General features: G+C 32.6%; 2 protein-coding genes across 2 annotated transcripts; one reads left to right on the top strand and one right to left on the bottom strand.

Moving 5' to 3' along the window:
- Positions 1 to 4,648: 4,648 nt before the first annotated feature.
- LOC101243709 (LEAF RUST 10 DISEASE-RESISTANCE LOCUS RECEPTOR-LIKE PROTEIN KINASE-like 2.1) lies at positions 4,649 to 7,696 on the bottom strand. The gene is made up of 3 exons (XM_019213784.3): positions 6,191 to 7,696; positions 6,074 to 6,118; positions 4,649 to 5,983 (listed from the first exon to the last, which is right to left on the bottom strand). Exons 1-3 carry the CDS (start codon positions 6,897 to 6,899, stop codon positions 4,845 to 4,847), a joined length of 1,893 nt encoding a protein of 630 aa, XP_019069329.1. The 5' UTR covers positions 6,900 to 7,696; the 3' UTR covers positions 4,649 to 4,844.
- Positions 7,697 to 8,798: 1,102 nt separating this feature from the next.
- On the top strand, positions 8,799 to 12,978 carry LOC101248774 (putative DNA-binding protein PPP1). Its single transcript, XM_069297781.1, has 11 exons — positions 8,799 to 9,186; positions 10,196 to 10,316; positions 10,409 to 10,494; positions 10,602 to 10,685; positions 10,926 to 10,983; positions 11,077 to 11,177; positions 11,258 to 11,324; positions 11,413 to 11,640; positions 11,796 to 12,257; positions 12,468 to 12,540; positions 12,649 to 12,978. The coding sequence occupies exons 1-11, from the start codon at positions 8,843 to 8,845 to the stop codon at positions 12,885 to 12,887; spliced, it is 1,863 nt and encodes a 620-aa protein (XP_069153882.1). The 5' UTR covers positions 8,799 to 8,842; the 3' UTR covers positions 12,888 to 12,978.
- Positions 12,979 to 13,610: the final 632 nt, after the last annotated feature.

Below are 13,610 nucleotides of genomic sequence, written 5' to 3'. Positions count from 1 at the left end.
TTTTATATTAAGATTTGTGTTTTTTTATCTTAATATACATCTGAATATTAAGATGTGGTCTCTAAATCTGAACACTAAATAATTAATACGATTTGTTTTCAATATTCGAATGTGCATGTGAAATTAACATTAAATTAATAAAATATCATAAAAAAAATCATTTCAACAAAATATATATCGCTTTTGATAAAAAAAGAAGTTTTAAAAGTTTTAATAATTATGATTTGGAAGTACAATTTTTTTCATTCAAAAACCTTAATAGATTCCAATATATCAACAGTGTTCTTGAATCAGTCAATACAAGAAAATTATTAATATAAAAAAATTTGAAAGGATTTATGAAAACTTATTGGGAAAATGGTGTTTGAATGAGAAAAGAGAAGACAGAAAGTTTTTAGTTATGAGATAAAAGACACGCTTAAAGCAGAAGCAGTGATTTATTATTTGATAACTCATTAAATAAGTCTGAATGTTATTACAGATCTGATTCATTCAAACCTCTTCAGACCCATTAAGAGGTTTTTCAAAAAATAAAACAAATGATCTTAATGGACTGAATCTGAATAAGACTTAAAAACCAAACGTACTTAATAGGCTGAATCTAAATGATTAAGATTCAGACCTCCATTAAGTGTAAACAAACGAGGCACTAGTTAATATGAACCAAAAAAAGGAAAAAAAGGAAAATGATACACGGAAGACCCAAGGTATATCGAGTGATTTTCTTTTTATTTGTTTAAATCATGATAAATAGAATTAATTGATATCTATATTAAAGGAAGATAATTGGTAAGTATTTATATTAATAGATGTTGATATACACATGTTGATCGGAGATAACTAATATTTCATAAACTTAATTTAAATGAATGCAAATTAAAATTAACAAATACTTTATAAAACTAGTTAAAATACTAATAAGTTAGTCAGAATTAATAGCCTTTTTTTTTCCGATGGAATTAATTAAGTTGTGCATAAAAATGATTTTCTTATCATAATTATTAAAAAAAAGAACAATATTTAAGGAGTTGAAGCCTCATAATACTTATTCAGTACTTATATAGATAGAAAATAGGGCAACTTTCACGTATAGCAAATAAAAAATTTATATTTGTATGCTATAGTAAAGTTTACATAATTGCGCTCCATAGCAAACATAAAACTGTATAATTCGCTATAGATATACAATTGTATAATTCGCTATCCTATTTCACTGCGATTGTATAATGCACAATTGTATAATTCGCTGCCTATTTCGCTGCAATATTTTTATAAAATTTGCTTTGCATACAGTTGAATCGAATTAAAATATATGTATATTGCATAATTATAAGTGTATAGCAAGAACATATATGTTTTTCTCTCGCTTTATACAAAAACAGAAACAAAATATATACACTTTTGTTATATAAAGCTAGAGAAAATTGTATTTCACTGCAATTGTATAATTCGCAATTGTATAATTCGTTGGCCTTTTTCTCTGCAATATTTGAAGTAAAATGTTTGTAAATTGTATAATTAAATGTATAACACGAAGATATATATTTTTGCATGTGTATATACAATTTTCTCTCGCTTTATACAAAACAGAAACAGAATTTATACACTTTTGTGTATAAAGCGAGAGAGGCGAGCGAGAATGGAGAGTAGCGAGCGAGATTTTTGGGAGAGAGATGCCTGACAAACTTTAGCTAACGTTTGCTATGGAGCACAATTAAATCAAACTCTAGCTACTCCATTTATTTTAGGTTATTAGTTTGCTATTATATATAAATTTCCCAGAAAATAATACACTATCACATGAAATCGACCTATATGTAAATTAACAAGAACAAGAAAAAAAAAGCTTCGTAAATATTTATATATGATACTCGTATTGATATACGATAATATACATCACATGAAATTAATCAACATACATGCAAATTAACAAAAATGAGAATTTTTTTTATGAAAACCTGTCTAATATTTATATTGACAAAAGATAACATACATCACGTGAAATTAATCTACATATATATACAAATTGAAGGTACATAGTTGTTATTTCACAAAATATATCTAAATACAAATAATCTGATTCAAACACCGCAATTATCTTTTCTAATTTTTTTTTAGGGAGTGCTAGGGTTTAAAGGTTCATAAAGGCTTTGCCTTACGGCTGAATAAAGAAACAAAGCAACGTTCTTTTAGTCATTCTCTTGAACTACTCAAAATTTTCACTTTTGCTTTTGGGTACAAAACCAATAAATCTTTTAAATTAAATTAAATTAAAACTTAGATTTAATTTAATGCCATGTAACATCATTTGTCACTTCTATAATACACTAAACTATGCACAATAAAGCCTTTTTGATTGACTTGTCACAATTTAAAAAAAAAAAATGAAAGTTCGTATATTTTATGTGTGTTCAATGTTGAAAAAATATTTTATCGAAAACAATTTCCTTGTATTTCGGGTAAATTCAAATATCATTATTATGAAGTTGTAAAAATACCTAAAATGACAAAATAAATAAATAAATTTAACATATACTTTTAAAATTTCAATTATCATTATTAAGAGGGAAAATGCTCAAATATGCCATTGAACTTTCAGATCAGACTTATTTATGTCATCAGTTAAAAGTTTGACTCATTTGTGTCATTACCGTTAAAGTGAAGGCTCACTTATGCCATTATTTTTTAACAATAATTTTGTAAAACTATTTTTGATATGTGACTAATTAAAACTCGGCCATGTCATCAATTTTTTAAATAAAAAAATTTAATCCAATTTACTTCTTCAGAATTATGATTTTTTTTATTAAAAAAATTGATGACGTGGCCTAGTTACGATTGGCGACGTGTCAAAAATGATTTTGCAAAATCACTGTTAAAAATAATGACATAAATGAGTTTTTTCTTGAACAGTAATGATATAAATGAGGTAAGCTTTTAACGGATGACATAAATAAACATTTTCTGAAAGTTTAATGATATATTTTAACCTTTTTCCTTATTAATAAGTTGTAATAAAATACCTAAAATGACAATAGTTACCAACTATAATGACAAAAAAAAGAAGAGAGAAGTACAATAAAGCAAAAAAAAAAAGAAAAAGGTAAAGAGTGCAAGTTTATGTTTAAAGTGAGGAGATTAATCATTTGGTCTAACGACAAAAAGCAAAATTTAGGAATTTTGATTAGAAATATGATTTGTTTAATAATTTGTCTTTTACACTTTATTATGAATAATAAAATAAAATTATTACCTTCTGTTTCTCTTCTTGTCTCCAACGTGGGACCAAAATCAAATGCTATAATTTACTTGATTTCATGCAACATTTCCCATGTATAAACCTTTTTTTAATTTTTTTTTATATACTATACTTTTTTTTTTCTTTGACTAAACTTTTTCTTTTTTTGTAAAAAAAAAGATTCTAATTTAGTTGTTTAAGAAAATAGCGCCATAAAGTTAAAAGGATGGAGCGGCAAAAGCAATTATGCAATTAGGGATAGACAATAGAATGGTGCGAGTTTGAATTTGTACAAAACGAGTATATAGAGTTATGCAGGTGCAGATACGAGATTACTATTAAAATATGATTATAAAATAATTTAATGATTTTTTTCTTACTTTTTGAAGTAGTTCAATATATATTTTTTTTTTGCACGAGTTTTCTCTGCAACACACCGTACTGTTTGTCATCCTACCTTTATTAGTTGTTTTTTAAGATTTTGATATATTTACTAAAAAGATTTACGATACTCCTTCAACCACAATCAGAGGTCTCGAGTTCGAATTCGTCTTTGTTAGAAAGTGCTTTACCTCCAATGTGAAACTTTTCCGATGCGAAGTCAGATTTAGCCGGGCTCCAATATGTTAACCGGACGCCTGGCGAAAAAACAAAAAAGAAAAAATGAATTTACTTCATAATGGGCCTAAGTTAGCCCACTTGGGATTTTTCTTTGGGCTTGAGGTCTTGTAAATTGGAGTGGTTTGCACAAAAGTGAACTTTTGTATTGCTATTTAAATGTTATGCCAGGTTCTGATATTTGTGCAAAAATAGCCTTTTAAGTTTGAGTGAAAAATTTACGTATCAAAATACTTCTAAATTGAACAACAAAGATGATCAAGTGAGCTGGCAAGAAGAAGCGAAATCGGAAACTATAGCTTATAAGTCTTGATAGATCGATATAACTTTATGCAATATTTAACCTAGATATCTTACGAGCCAGATTACTAAACTACATCGGCTTGTCAGGATTTCATAACTACAAACACAAAAGAGAAAGAAGAGAGAAAAAATATATATGACTTCATATGATATATTTAATGTAGTTATCGTCATGATTTTAGAGCTACAAATAAAGGTTTAAGAAAATACATTTTAAAACATACAAATCATAACAAATTGATATGACTTTATGATATAATTTCATGCATGAGAAAAAAGAATCGAGTGTCTTTCAGAAAAAATATCTCTCTTATCTATAAAGACAAGAGTAAAATCAACGTATATTCTATGCTTTTCAAAATTAATTTTTTTAAAATTATACTGAATATGTTATTGTACTAAGTGTAAGTAATTTTTTTTCAAATAATGATCATTTTTTCAAAAAAATTCCCACCTCAAAAAAAAAAAAAAAAAAAAGACTAAGCCATATTTTATTTAGTCTTGCTTTTTGTGATCATTATTTTCCAGTCAATCTTACACATATTTCTAACAAAGCAAAGAATAAATAAACAACCATTCAAAGCACTATGAAGAAATTTTGTACAACTAACAACATTATACTTTTGTGTAATTCCACAAATAAGGTTTGAAGGGAACGAATATACGTACACAAATCACTTTATCCCTATCTGGTGGAGATAGTGAGAGTTGATCGGGAACTCGATTCTTCTACTGATGAGATCAATTTTACTTCTGAACTTGAGGAAGAATATAGGTAAGGTGTTGGAGGAATTTGCAAAGAGTTTAAGTCCCCTTCTAACATTTCGACAACTTTAGTCATAGATGGTCTATTTGCAGGACCAGTTTGGATGCACCATAGACTCACTATCACCATCTTTCGCGCACATTCTTTCTCTTCTTCATTCATTATCCCGATTAGTTGAAGTTCTTCGTCTAGTTCAATTCGTTGATAAAGCAAATCTGGAAAGTAGACTTCACTCGTTCGATCAACAACATTTTTCCTTCCTCCAACCATCTCTAACACCATCATTCCATAGCTATAAACATCAGACTTGTGTGAGACACCTCCCAAGTTTCTACAAACAATTTCAGGAGCAATATAACCGATAGTCCCTCGTGCACCTAACATTGACACTATACTTTCCTTTTTTACGCAGAGTTTAGCAAGGCCAAAGTCAGATATCTTAGGACAGAAGTCTTCATCAAGAAGTATGTTATGAGGCTTGATATCAAAATGTAGAATCCGAGTGTTACAACCACGATGCAAATACTCCAATCCACGAGCAATGCCTAATGCAATTTTGTACAGTACTTGCCAATCTAGTTGACGAACTCTGTCTGTGTCTGATCTTTCCTGATAGATAAACTTTTCAAGTGATCCATTTGGCATGAATTCATAAACTAGAGCTCTTTTTCGTCCCTCAAAACAGAATCCCACGAGGCTCACGATATTAACATGTGATGTCCTGCTAATACTCGATACCTCGTTTATGAACTCTTCACCACTGCCTTTTAATCCATTCAGAACCTTCACAGCAACAGGATTTCCATTATGTAGACTTCCTTTGTATACATAACCATATCCTCCTTGGCCTAGTTTGTTTTTGAAGCTACTGGTCATCCTTTTGATGTCTGAATAACTATATCTCATCGGAGCATATGGCCCGTAGTTCTTCAAAAATGCTTCAATATTTTGATGATCCTCAGCTTTCGATTCCCAAAACCTAAGGTACTTATGCCAGAAAATCTTTTTTCTGAAGCAGAACAGCAAAATCAAGATTCCAATGCAACCGAGAACTGCAACTATACGGAGGAAAATGAAGTCATACTCCGGTGAAGAGTGTCTATTCGGGACAATGCAACTAGTACAGTTTTACAAAAGAGTTTAGTTACCTGTGGCTAAAACAACGATCCATGGTCTACGAAGATGGTGCTTTCCTGCAATACGAAAAACGAATAAATAAAGAGTACTAAGATGAATGAATTAGGCATATTTTACTTCTTGAATACCTTTGCCTTGATCACTAACAGAACAAACAAATTTGTTGTTACTATCAACTTGACATCGTCCTCCACTCGAGTAACACTGATTACATGTCCTAGATACAGACCATCCAAGAGAAACATCAGCAGCCAACATATCGAACAGGTTACTATTGTTCGATTTTGATTTATAATCGGACACCATAGGCAAATGAATCATTGAACATTGAGTAGGAAGAGTAGATCCAACAGAAGAAACGGATGAATGGTTATAGTACAAAGTGAAACTTTCGCAACCATTGTAGCTTTGAAAGCCCTCGTACGAGATATCATTACTAGTATTGCATTTAAACAAGGCGAGGAAAGGGTAGACAGTATAAGTGATTATAGGAGATATTGGTAGAGATAGATTTCTCTCGAAAGATCGACAACTCTTTTCCTTTAAGAGATTTTCAAGAACAGGATCCTTAATTTTGACAAAAGGATTCTGTTTTTCAACAACTTGATAGTTAACTCCTTCCAATTCGATCACCGGATTGGGATAAGTATCACAATCAACTTTACACAATCCGCAATCTGGTTGATCGGGTTTGTAGAAAGGAAAACTCAGAATTTCTGAACTTCCACATTGGAATTCTTGAGGACAGTTTGAATAAGGTGTGTTCTGTCCTTGAACAGAATCAAAACATGTATGATGAAACAGAACGAAGACGAAAAGCCAAGAAGCTAAATCCATGACGATAAACGACTAACCAGTACCCCTTATGTTTAAAAGAAGAAAAACAACAACATGAGAAGCAACATATCATATAATATGTGCTTAGTATCATTTGAATATATAACTTTGGAGTTTGAAAGAGTAAACAGAATTCCTTACTCGATCTTCTGTGGTGACTAAACCAACTAAGGACTATTCTCCTCATGTTTTCTAATGAGTCATTTTCATTTCTTTCATTGGATAGTCTCTAACTTGAAATATAGGTAACTTTTATAGACTTGCATTGTTCACTAGAATTCCTATTTGGCATATGTTAAACTTCAATGTTGTTAGTTTGACTTGGAAGTTTCTTACTACAACTTGTTGTATAGGTAATCTACTCGAGCTTCATTTAACGCCTTTGTGAATTAAGGGTCTTTGGTAGGTATTGACCAACTTTTGCGCGGAAGAATCAACTTAGTTGATTTGAGGAAAAGGAACTGTGCAAACGATCTAGGCCTGTATTCAGAGTTGATGTTTAGTCACTTCAAGAGTGGAATCAACACGCGTTTTAGATAACCATTCTTAGTGTTCAGGACTAACAATAAGGGGGAAATATTGTCAAAGCTTCATTTAACGCCTTTGTAATTCTACAAGTGTGTTCCTGGAGAAGGCAGGATATATGCAGATCTTACCCCTACCTGATCCCGTTGTGGGGTTGAAAGGTATGCGTTATATAGTTCGGAGTCTTTCCTTTATGGTAGAAACTAATAATGACCTCATCTCTAAGGCATAGTTAAGATCTACGTATACACTTGGACAAACTTTACTATTTGGGAGTATGTTTGTAATTGTTGCAACTTTTTGTAATATTTTTTCTTATTAGATATTTTAGTGTAAAATATGTTAATTGTTTGGTGATTTGAGATTGATTTTGATGGAAACTTGGAGGTTTGAATAGTTTTTTTCTAGATATTTGGACTTTGGAGTATAATATTGTTACACATATTCTGTGATTTGTGATTTTTTTTGGTTGATTGAAAGTTATGAAAATGACATAAGTGGTGTTTTTCAAAAGACTTTTCATAGATAGCTCATATACGTCAAAAATAGCTAAAGAAAAAAAAAGAAATCATCTAGAAATTATTATTACTATGCTCGTTTCAATTTGTTTTGTATAATTTTGATTTGAACACAAAATTTAAGAGAGAGAAAAAAAGAAGAAAGATTTTTGAGTTTTGCTGCTTTGAATTAAAGATACATAGAATGTACTAAAACATCTTTCAATACCGTGGTCTTAAATATGTCATATGAGAAGTTGAAATTGAATAAGTATATATTTAAAAGTTTAGTAAATAATATACACGTTACATTTAAAATTCAATTGGTAGCACTTAAACGTCGTTTGATAGCTGGTTAGAGGTATATAAATATTAGTAGGACATGATTAATTATAAGTGAATCTATGTACTGTACTACACAAATTAATATTAGTTATAAGTTATGCGGAGATTAATTTATTCATGTATTAGTCATTCCATCTTCTTTCCCGCATAAAATAATTTTATTCATGTTTGTTTTAAATTCCAAACCAATCACAATATTAATTTTATACACGAATAATTTACCTCTTAATCAGCTACCAAACATAGTTTTTACTTATGCAGAATTTAATACTTCCATCACTCACATCTAAACCATCTATGAAACGACCCCTCAAAAACAAGTTTTTTCGAGAGTAATTATCTCACCATCGATTTGAATTAAAAATAACATTATAATTTCGAAACAAAACAAAAAAAGTAAAAGAAATTCATAAGCTTGTGAGTTGTGACCACTCATTTATGGTCCCTTCTATCCAAAACATATATGTGGTCAATAATTAACTGTCAATCAAATAACAATATATATAACAGAAATAACCACTTCTGTTAATAAAATTTTCAATTTTAACACAAAGTTTTTCACTTTCACTTCACTCTATGTATTCTCTGCATTTCCATTTCACAATCAAACCAAAAAACTATGAAATCAATAACAAATTATCATCAATTTGTTCATGGAAATCGAGTTTTTCATCTTCGGACTATGTTAAATTTGATTCGAAGAATGAGAATTTTAGAATTTACTATTATAGAAAAGGGGATTTTTTAGGAGGAGATGCAATGGGAGTAGAGAAAAATGTTGGATGTGAAGTGGAAGTTGTTTCGTGGAGAGAACGAAAGATTAAAGCTGAGATTTTGGTGAATGCTGATGTTGATTCTGTATGGAATGCTCTTACTGATTATGAAAGGCTTGCTGATTTCGTCCCGAATCTTGTTAGCAGGTAATAGATGCAATGTATCTCCTTTTTGCTAATAAATGATGTTTGTGTTGTAAATCGGAGCGAGGATTTGAAGCTTATGAGTTTGGGATTTTAGGGGGGGAGTTGGAGTGGTTAGTTGCTAGTTGAGACTAAGTTGAGCTTAGGGGTGAAGCTAGATAGGGTCGAGAGGTTCATCTAAATACCCTTCGTCGAAAAATTACACTATTTATACATGGTTGATTTTTTTTATATGTATATATATAGTAGACGTTGAACTTTCTTTCGGCTTCTTTGTGTGTTTATTTATTCATATTTCGAACCTATTTCAGTGAAAATTCTGGCTCCGCCATTGGTTGAGATGTTTAGATGTGCACTCTCAAAGTTATAGTGCTTTATGTGTGAGTTGAGGACAAGTTTGAGTGTGTGTTTACGTATTATGACTTCTTTACATATTGAATGTATTCTTAAAACAAATATAGGATTTGAATCAAAACTAATGTTTTTGGCAAAATCAACATCCTACACTCTACATTCGATCTTGTTACCAAGGGGTGTGAACTAGTGATCAATGAAGTGAGTGGAGAACCGTGAGGTCTTATGCTTAAATTAATACAGAGGCACAAAAAATGCTATGTGGTTTCTTCCTATAGCATTGATAGATAGAGTTACTTGGATATCTATATTAGTGAGGAGCTAACAGGTACCTAGAGGAATAGTCAGGTGCGGGCAAGCTAGCTCAAACACCTCATTTTGTTTTTCGTGAAGTTCGTACTTTGGTACAACTTGAGACATGCCTACAACTTACTGCAATGAGAGGCTGTCTTTGGCCTTTATTCTTCTGGTACAATTCGGAATAAACATATTCGGTACAAACAGTAGAGATGGATATCTGTTACGGGCGTCTCTAGAGTCTTTGCTGACATTCATATTATCTTGAAGTTCTCTGTTTGTCATATCGTCATGGTTCTGATGATTTTTTGGGATATACTTTGCACTACACACTGATGCATGAATCACTTGTTAATCACAGTAGGAGAATCCCTTGTCCACGTCCTGGGCGTATTTGGTTGGAGCAAAGAGGTATCCAACGATCTCTCTATTGGCACATAGAAGCTCGCGTTGTATTGGATCTCCAAGAATTCATTAAATCCGTAAGCTTATGAAATCTCTGTGTATGATAGTTCATCTGAGTTGGGTGTCTAAACCAAGAGCTGTGTTTTACATTACTCTTGTATAAATTTAGGATAATGTTCGCGAGCTCCATTTCTCTATGGTTGACGGTGACTTCAAGAAGTTTGAAGGCAAATGGTCAGTGAGAGTTGGAACAAGGTATGATCTTTATCGAAGCAGACAGAACTTTGTTGTTCCTAATTTTCCTTTTATGTTGTCTTCAAGAATAATGCAGAGATCGACCTGCAAATGCCTTTTCTTTTCAGGTCTTCAACGGCTATACTAAGTTATGAAGTTAGTGTCATACCGAGGTTCAACTTTCCAGCCATTTTCTTGGAGAGGATTATCAGGTCAGACCTCCCCGTAAATCTTCAAGCGTTGTCCTGTAGAGCTGAAAACAGTTATCAAGGTTATCAGAATGTTACCAAAGAGGAACCTGGTTCTTACCTTATTGATCATGTCATATCCCACGAAAATAAATCTTCGGGTGAACACTTGAAGGAAAAGTTTGTCAAAGCCACTTTTGGCCCGTCGACACCAGTTACAAGTGACGTGACTAATAATTGGGGAATATTTGGGAAAACTTGCAGACTTGACAAGCCATGTGTGGTGGATGAAGTCCATCTCCGAAGATTTGATGGTCTACTGGTAATTAAATAGACTGTATACTGTGACTTACCTTTTCCTGTGAAGCTGTATTGTTTTGGTAGTCCCTTTGATAAATTGATTTTGGAAGTGAAGGAAAATGGAGGTGTTCATCGTTGCGTTGTTGCTAGTATTACAGTAAAAGCTCCAGTTCGCGAAGTATGGAATGTTTTGACTGCTTATGAAAGTCTTCCCGAGTAAGTTTTCAGGACTTTCTTCTAATATAATTTCTGGCTTTTTCATCATACTAACGGTAATTCATCCCAAACTGTTGCAGGATAGTTCCGAATTTAGCAATCAGTAAGATCTTATCACGAGACAACAACAAAGTTCGCATTCTTCAGGTAAATGACAGAGTGAATAATACGTTGTGTATTGCAATGAGATATGTTTCTCGAATATTAGGTGATGCTTCTACTTGTCCATTTCCAGGAAGGATGCAAGGGTCTTCTATACATGGTTCTCCATGCACGTGTCGTTCTAGACTTATCTGAACTCATAGAACAAGAAATTAGCTTTGAGCAGGTGGAAGGAGATTTCGATTCTTTTGAAGGAAAATGGATCTTAGAGCAATTAGGCAGTCATCATACTCTGTTGAAGTATAGTGTGGAGTCAAAAATGCACAAGAATTCGTTTCTTTCCGAAGCAATTATGGAAGAGGTTTGTATTCATGTCTACTCTAATCATCATCCACTTAACATTGAAATTTATGTTAAGTGGATCTTGAGCCTAACTTGCATCAATAAATCTGCAGAAAATTTTACAAATTAGAATGCCTTATGTGCTTTCTTCTGCTTTTACTCTGTCATTATTAGGTCATATACGAGGACCTTCCATCAAACTTATGTGCAATCCGAGATTACATTGAGGAACGAGAGACAGAGAAACCTCTTGAAAAATTTAACCATGATGAATTCCGAGAGGCATCGGTTAGTTCATCAATGAAGGATTCATCTGTTCATTATGATAGGCAAGCTGGGCAGAATTCAGATAGTAGTAGTTTACATTCACCTAGACAAAGGCCGAAAGTTCCAGGGTTGCAGAGGGATATTGAAGTTCTTAAAGCTGAGCTCTTGGATTTTATTTCCGAACATGGACAAGAAGGATTTATGCCTATGAGAAAGCAACTCAGAAAACATGGAAGAGTTGATATTGAAAAGGCGATTACACGTATGGGAGGTTTTAGAAGAATTTCTTCATTGATGAATCTATCTCTTGCTTACAAACACCGCAAACCAAAAGGTTATTGGGATAGCTTAGAAAATTTACAAGAGGAGGTTAGTTAACAGTTCTTCGTACGTATTATCAACTTCTCATTTCATGCAAAAACTGTGAATACATGCAAAAAAAAACAAAAAACAGCATAAGATACTGATCAATGCAGGAAAAAATCGAGTTTCACTTTTAGGAGATTTAACCAACCTAGTTGCATTTCATATTTTCTTGATTATTTTGATTGAGCTTGGAAATGATCTGCAATTTCTCAGATCAGTCGATTCCAGAAGAACTGGGGAATGGATCTATCGTATATGCCTAGTAGAAAATCCTTCGAACGTGCAGGTATGGAACTAGATTACAATGCAAACGACGTAATGTTTCCCAGGCCTAGAGTTGCTCTAGTTCTTCACCTCACGAATACTTCTGATTTGTACTAGTTATCTCCTACAGGCCGATATGATATTGCTCGTGCGTTAGAAAAATGGGGCGGCCTTCATGAAGTTTCGCGTCTTCTGTCACTTAAGGTAAGGCATCCTAACAGACAAGCAAGCTTTGCCAAAGAGAAGAAAGTTGAATTATTAGCTAATGATGTAAATTGTGAAACGACATCGTCTAAACCTTTTGTTGCACAAGATGCAAAGAAATGGCTCATGAAACTCAAGGACTTGGACATAAATTGGGTGGAATGAGTATTGAGTTTTGTTTCACTTTCTTCTAAAAGCATGACAACAACTAATTGTAGCGAGTGTATATATATCAATCAAGTATGTTTCGATTCCACACTAGTTTGAGTTAACTTTCGTCTTTGCTGCTGCATAAAAATTGAATATAGAACAAATCATTTTGATTGAAGGCTATCAGGTACTATATTTATGCCAATGTGTGAATAGTAAAATTGTTACTAATATGCAAGGAACCGTAATAACAACAATAAGGTGAGGTCACCTAAACATAGTGAACCACAAATGAAATCAGATATCCAAAACCAAAGATTACACGAAACATGGAAACAAACAAAAGAATAACAACAACAAGTGGGGTCTGGGGAGCTATGTTACTCGGACTCTTCAAAAAAGCCACAGGGTGTGTGTCGGATCCTCCAAAAGTAATGCATTTTTTGAGTATCCGACACGGGTGAGACTTCATTTTTGGAGAGTCCAGCTGGGGAGGGTATAGTGTACGTAGACCTTAGCTTACCCCTACATTGGAAGTTACATGGGTTGTTTCTGATAGACCCTCAACTCCAGTGGCGTAGCCAGATGGTAATTGGACACCCTTCGTCGAAAAATATCGTATATATAAGTAAAATGATCCACGAAATGATTAAATAACATATTTTGGACAACTTTAACACAATAAGCTATTGTAGCCTAGTGGTTTCACCTCTTTGGAATGGGGTAGTGCTCGTGTGT

Source organism: Solanum lycopersicum, chromosome 5 (genome assembly GCF_036512215.1).
Source record: "Solanum lycopersicum chromosome 5, SLM_r2.1".
In the NCBI taxonomy this organism is placed as follows: Eukaryota; Viridiplantae; Streptophyta; class Magnoliopsida; order Solanales; family Solanaceae; genus Solanum; species Solanum lycopersicum.
The sequence above is the reverse complement of the archived record's forward strand: the minus strand, read 5'-3'. Positions and strand labels throughout refer to the sequence as shown.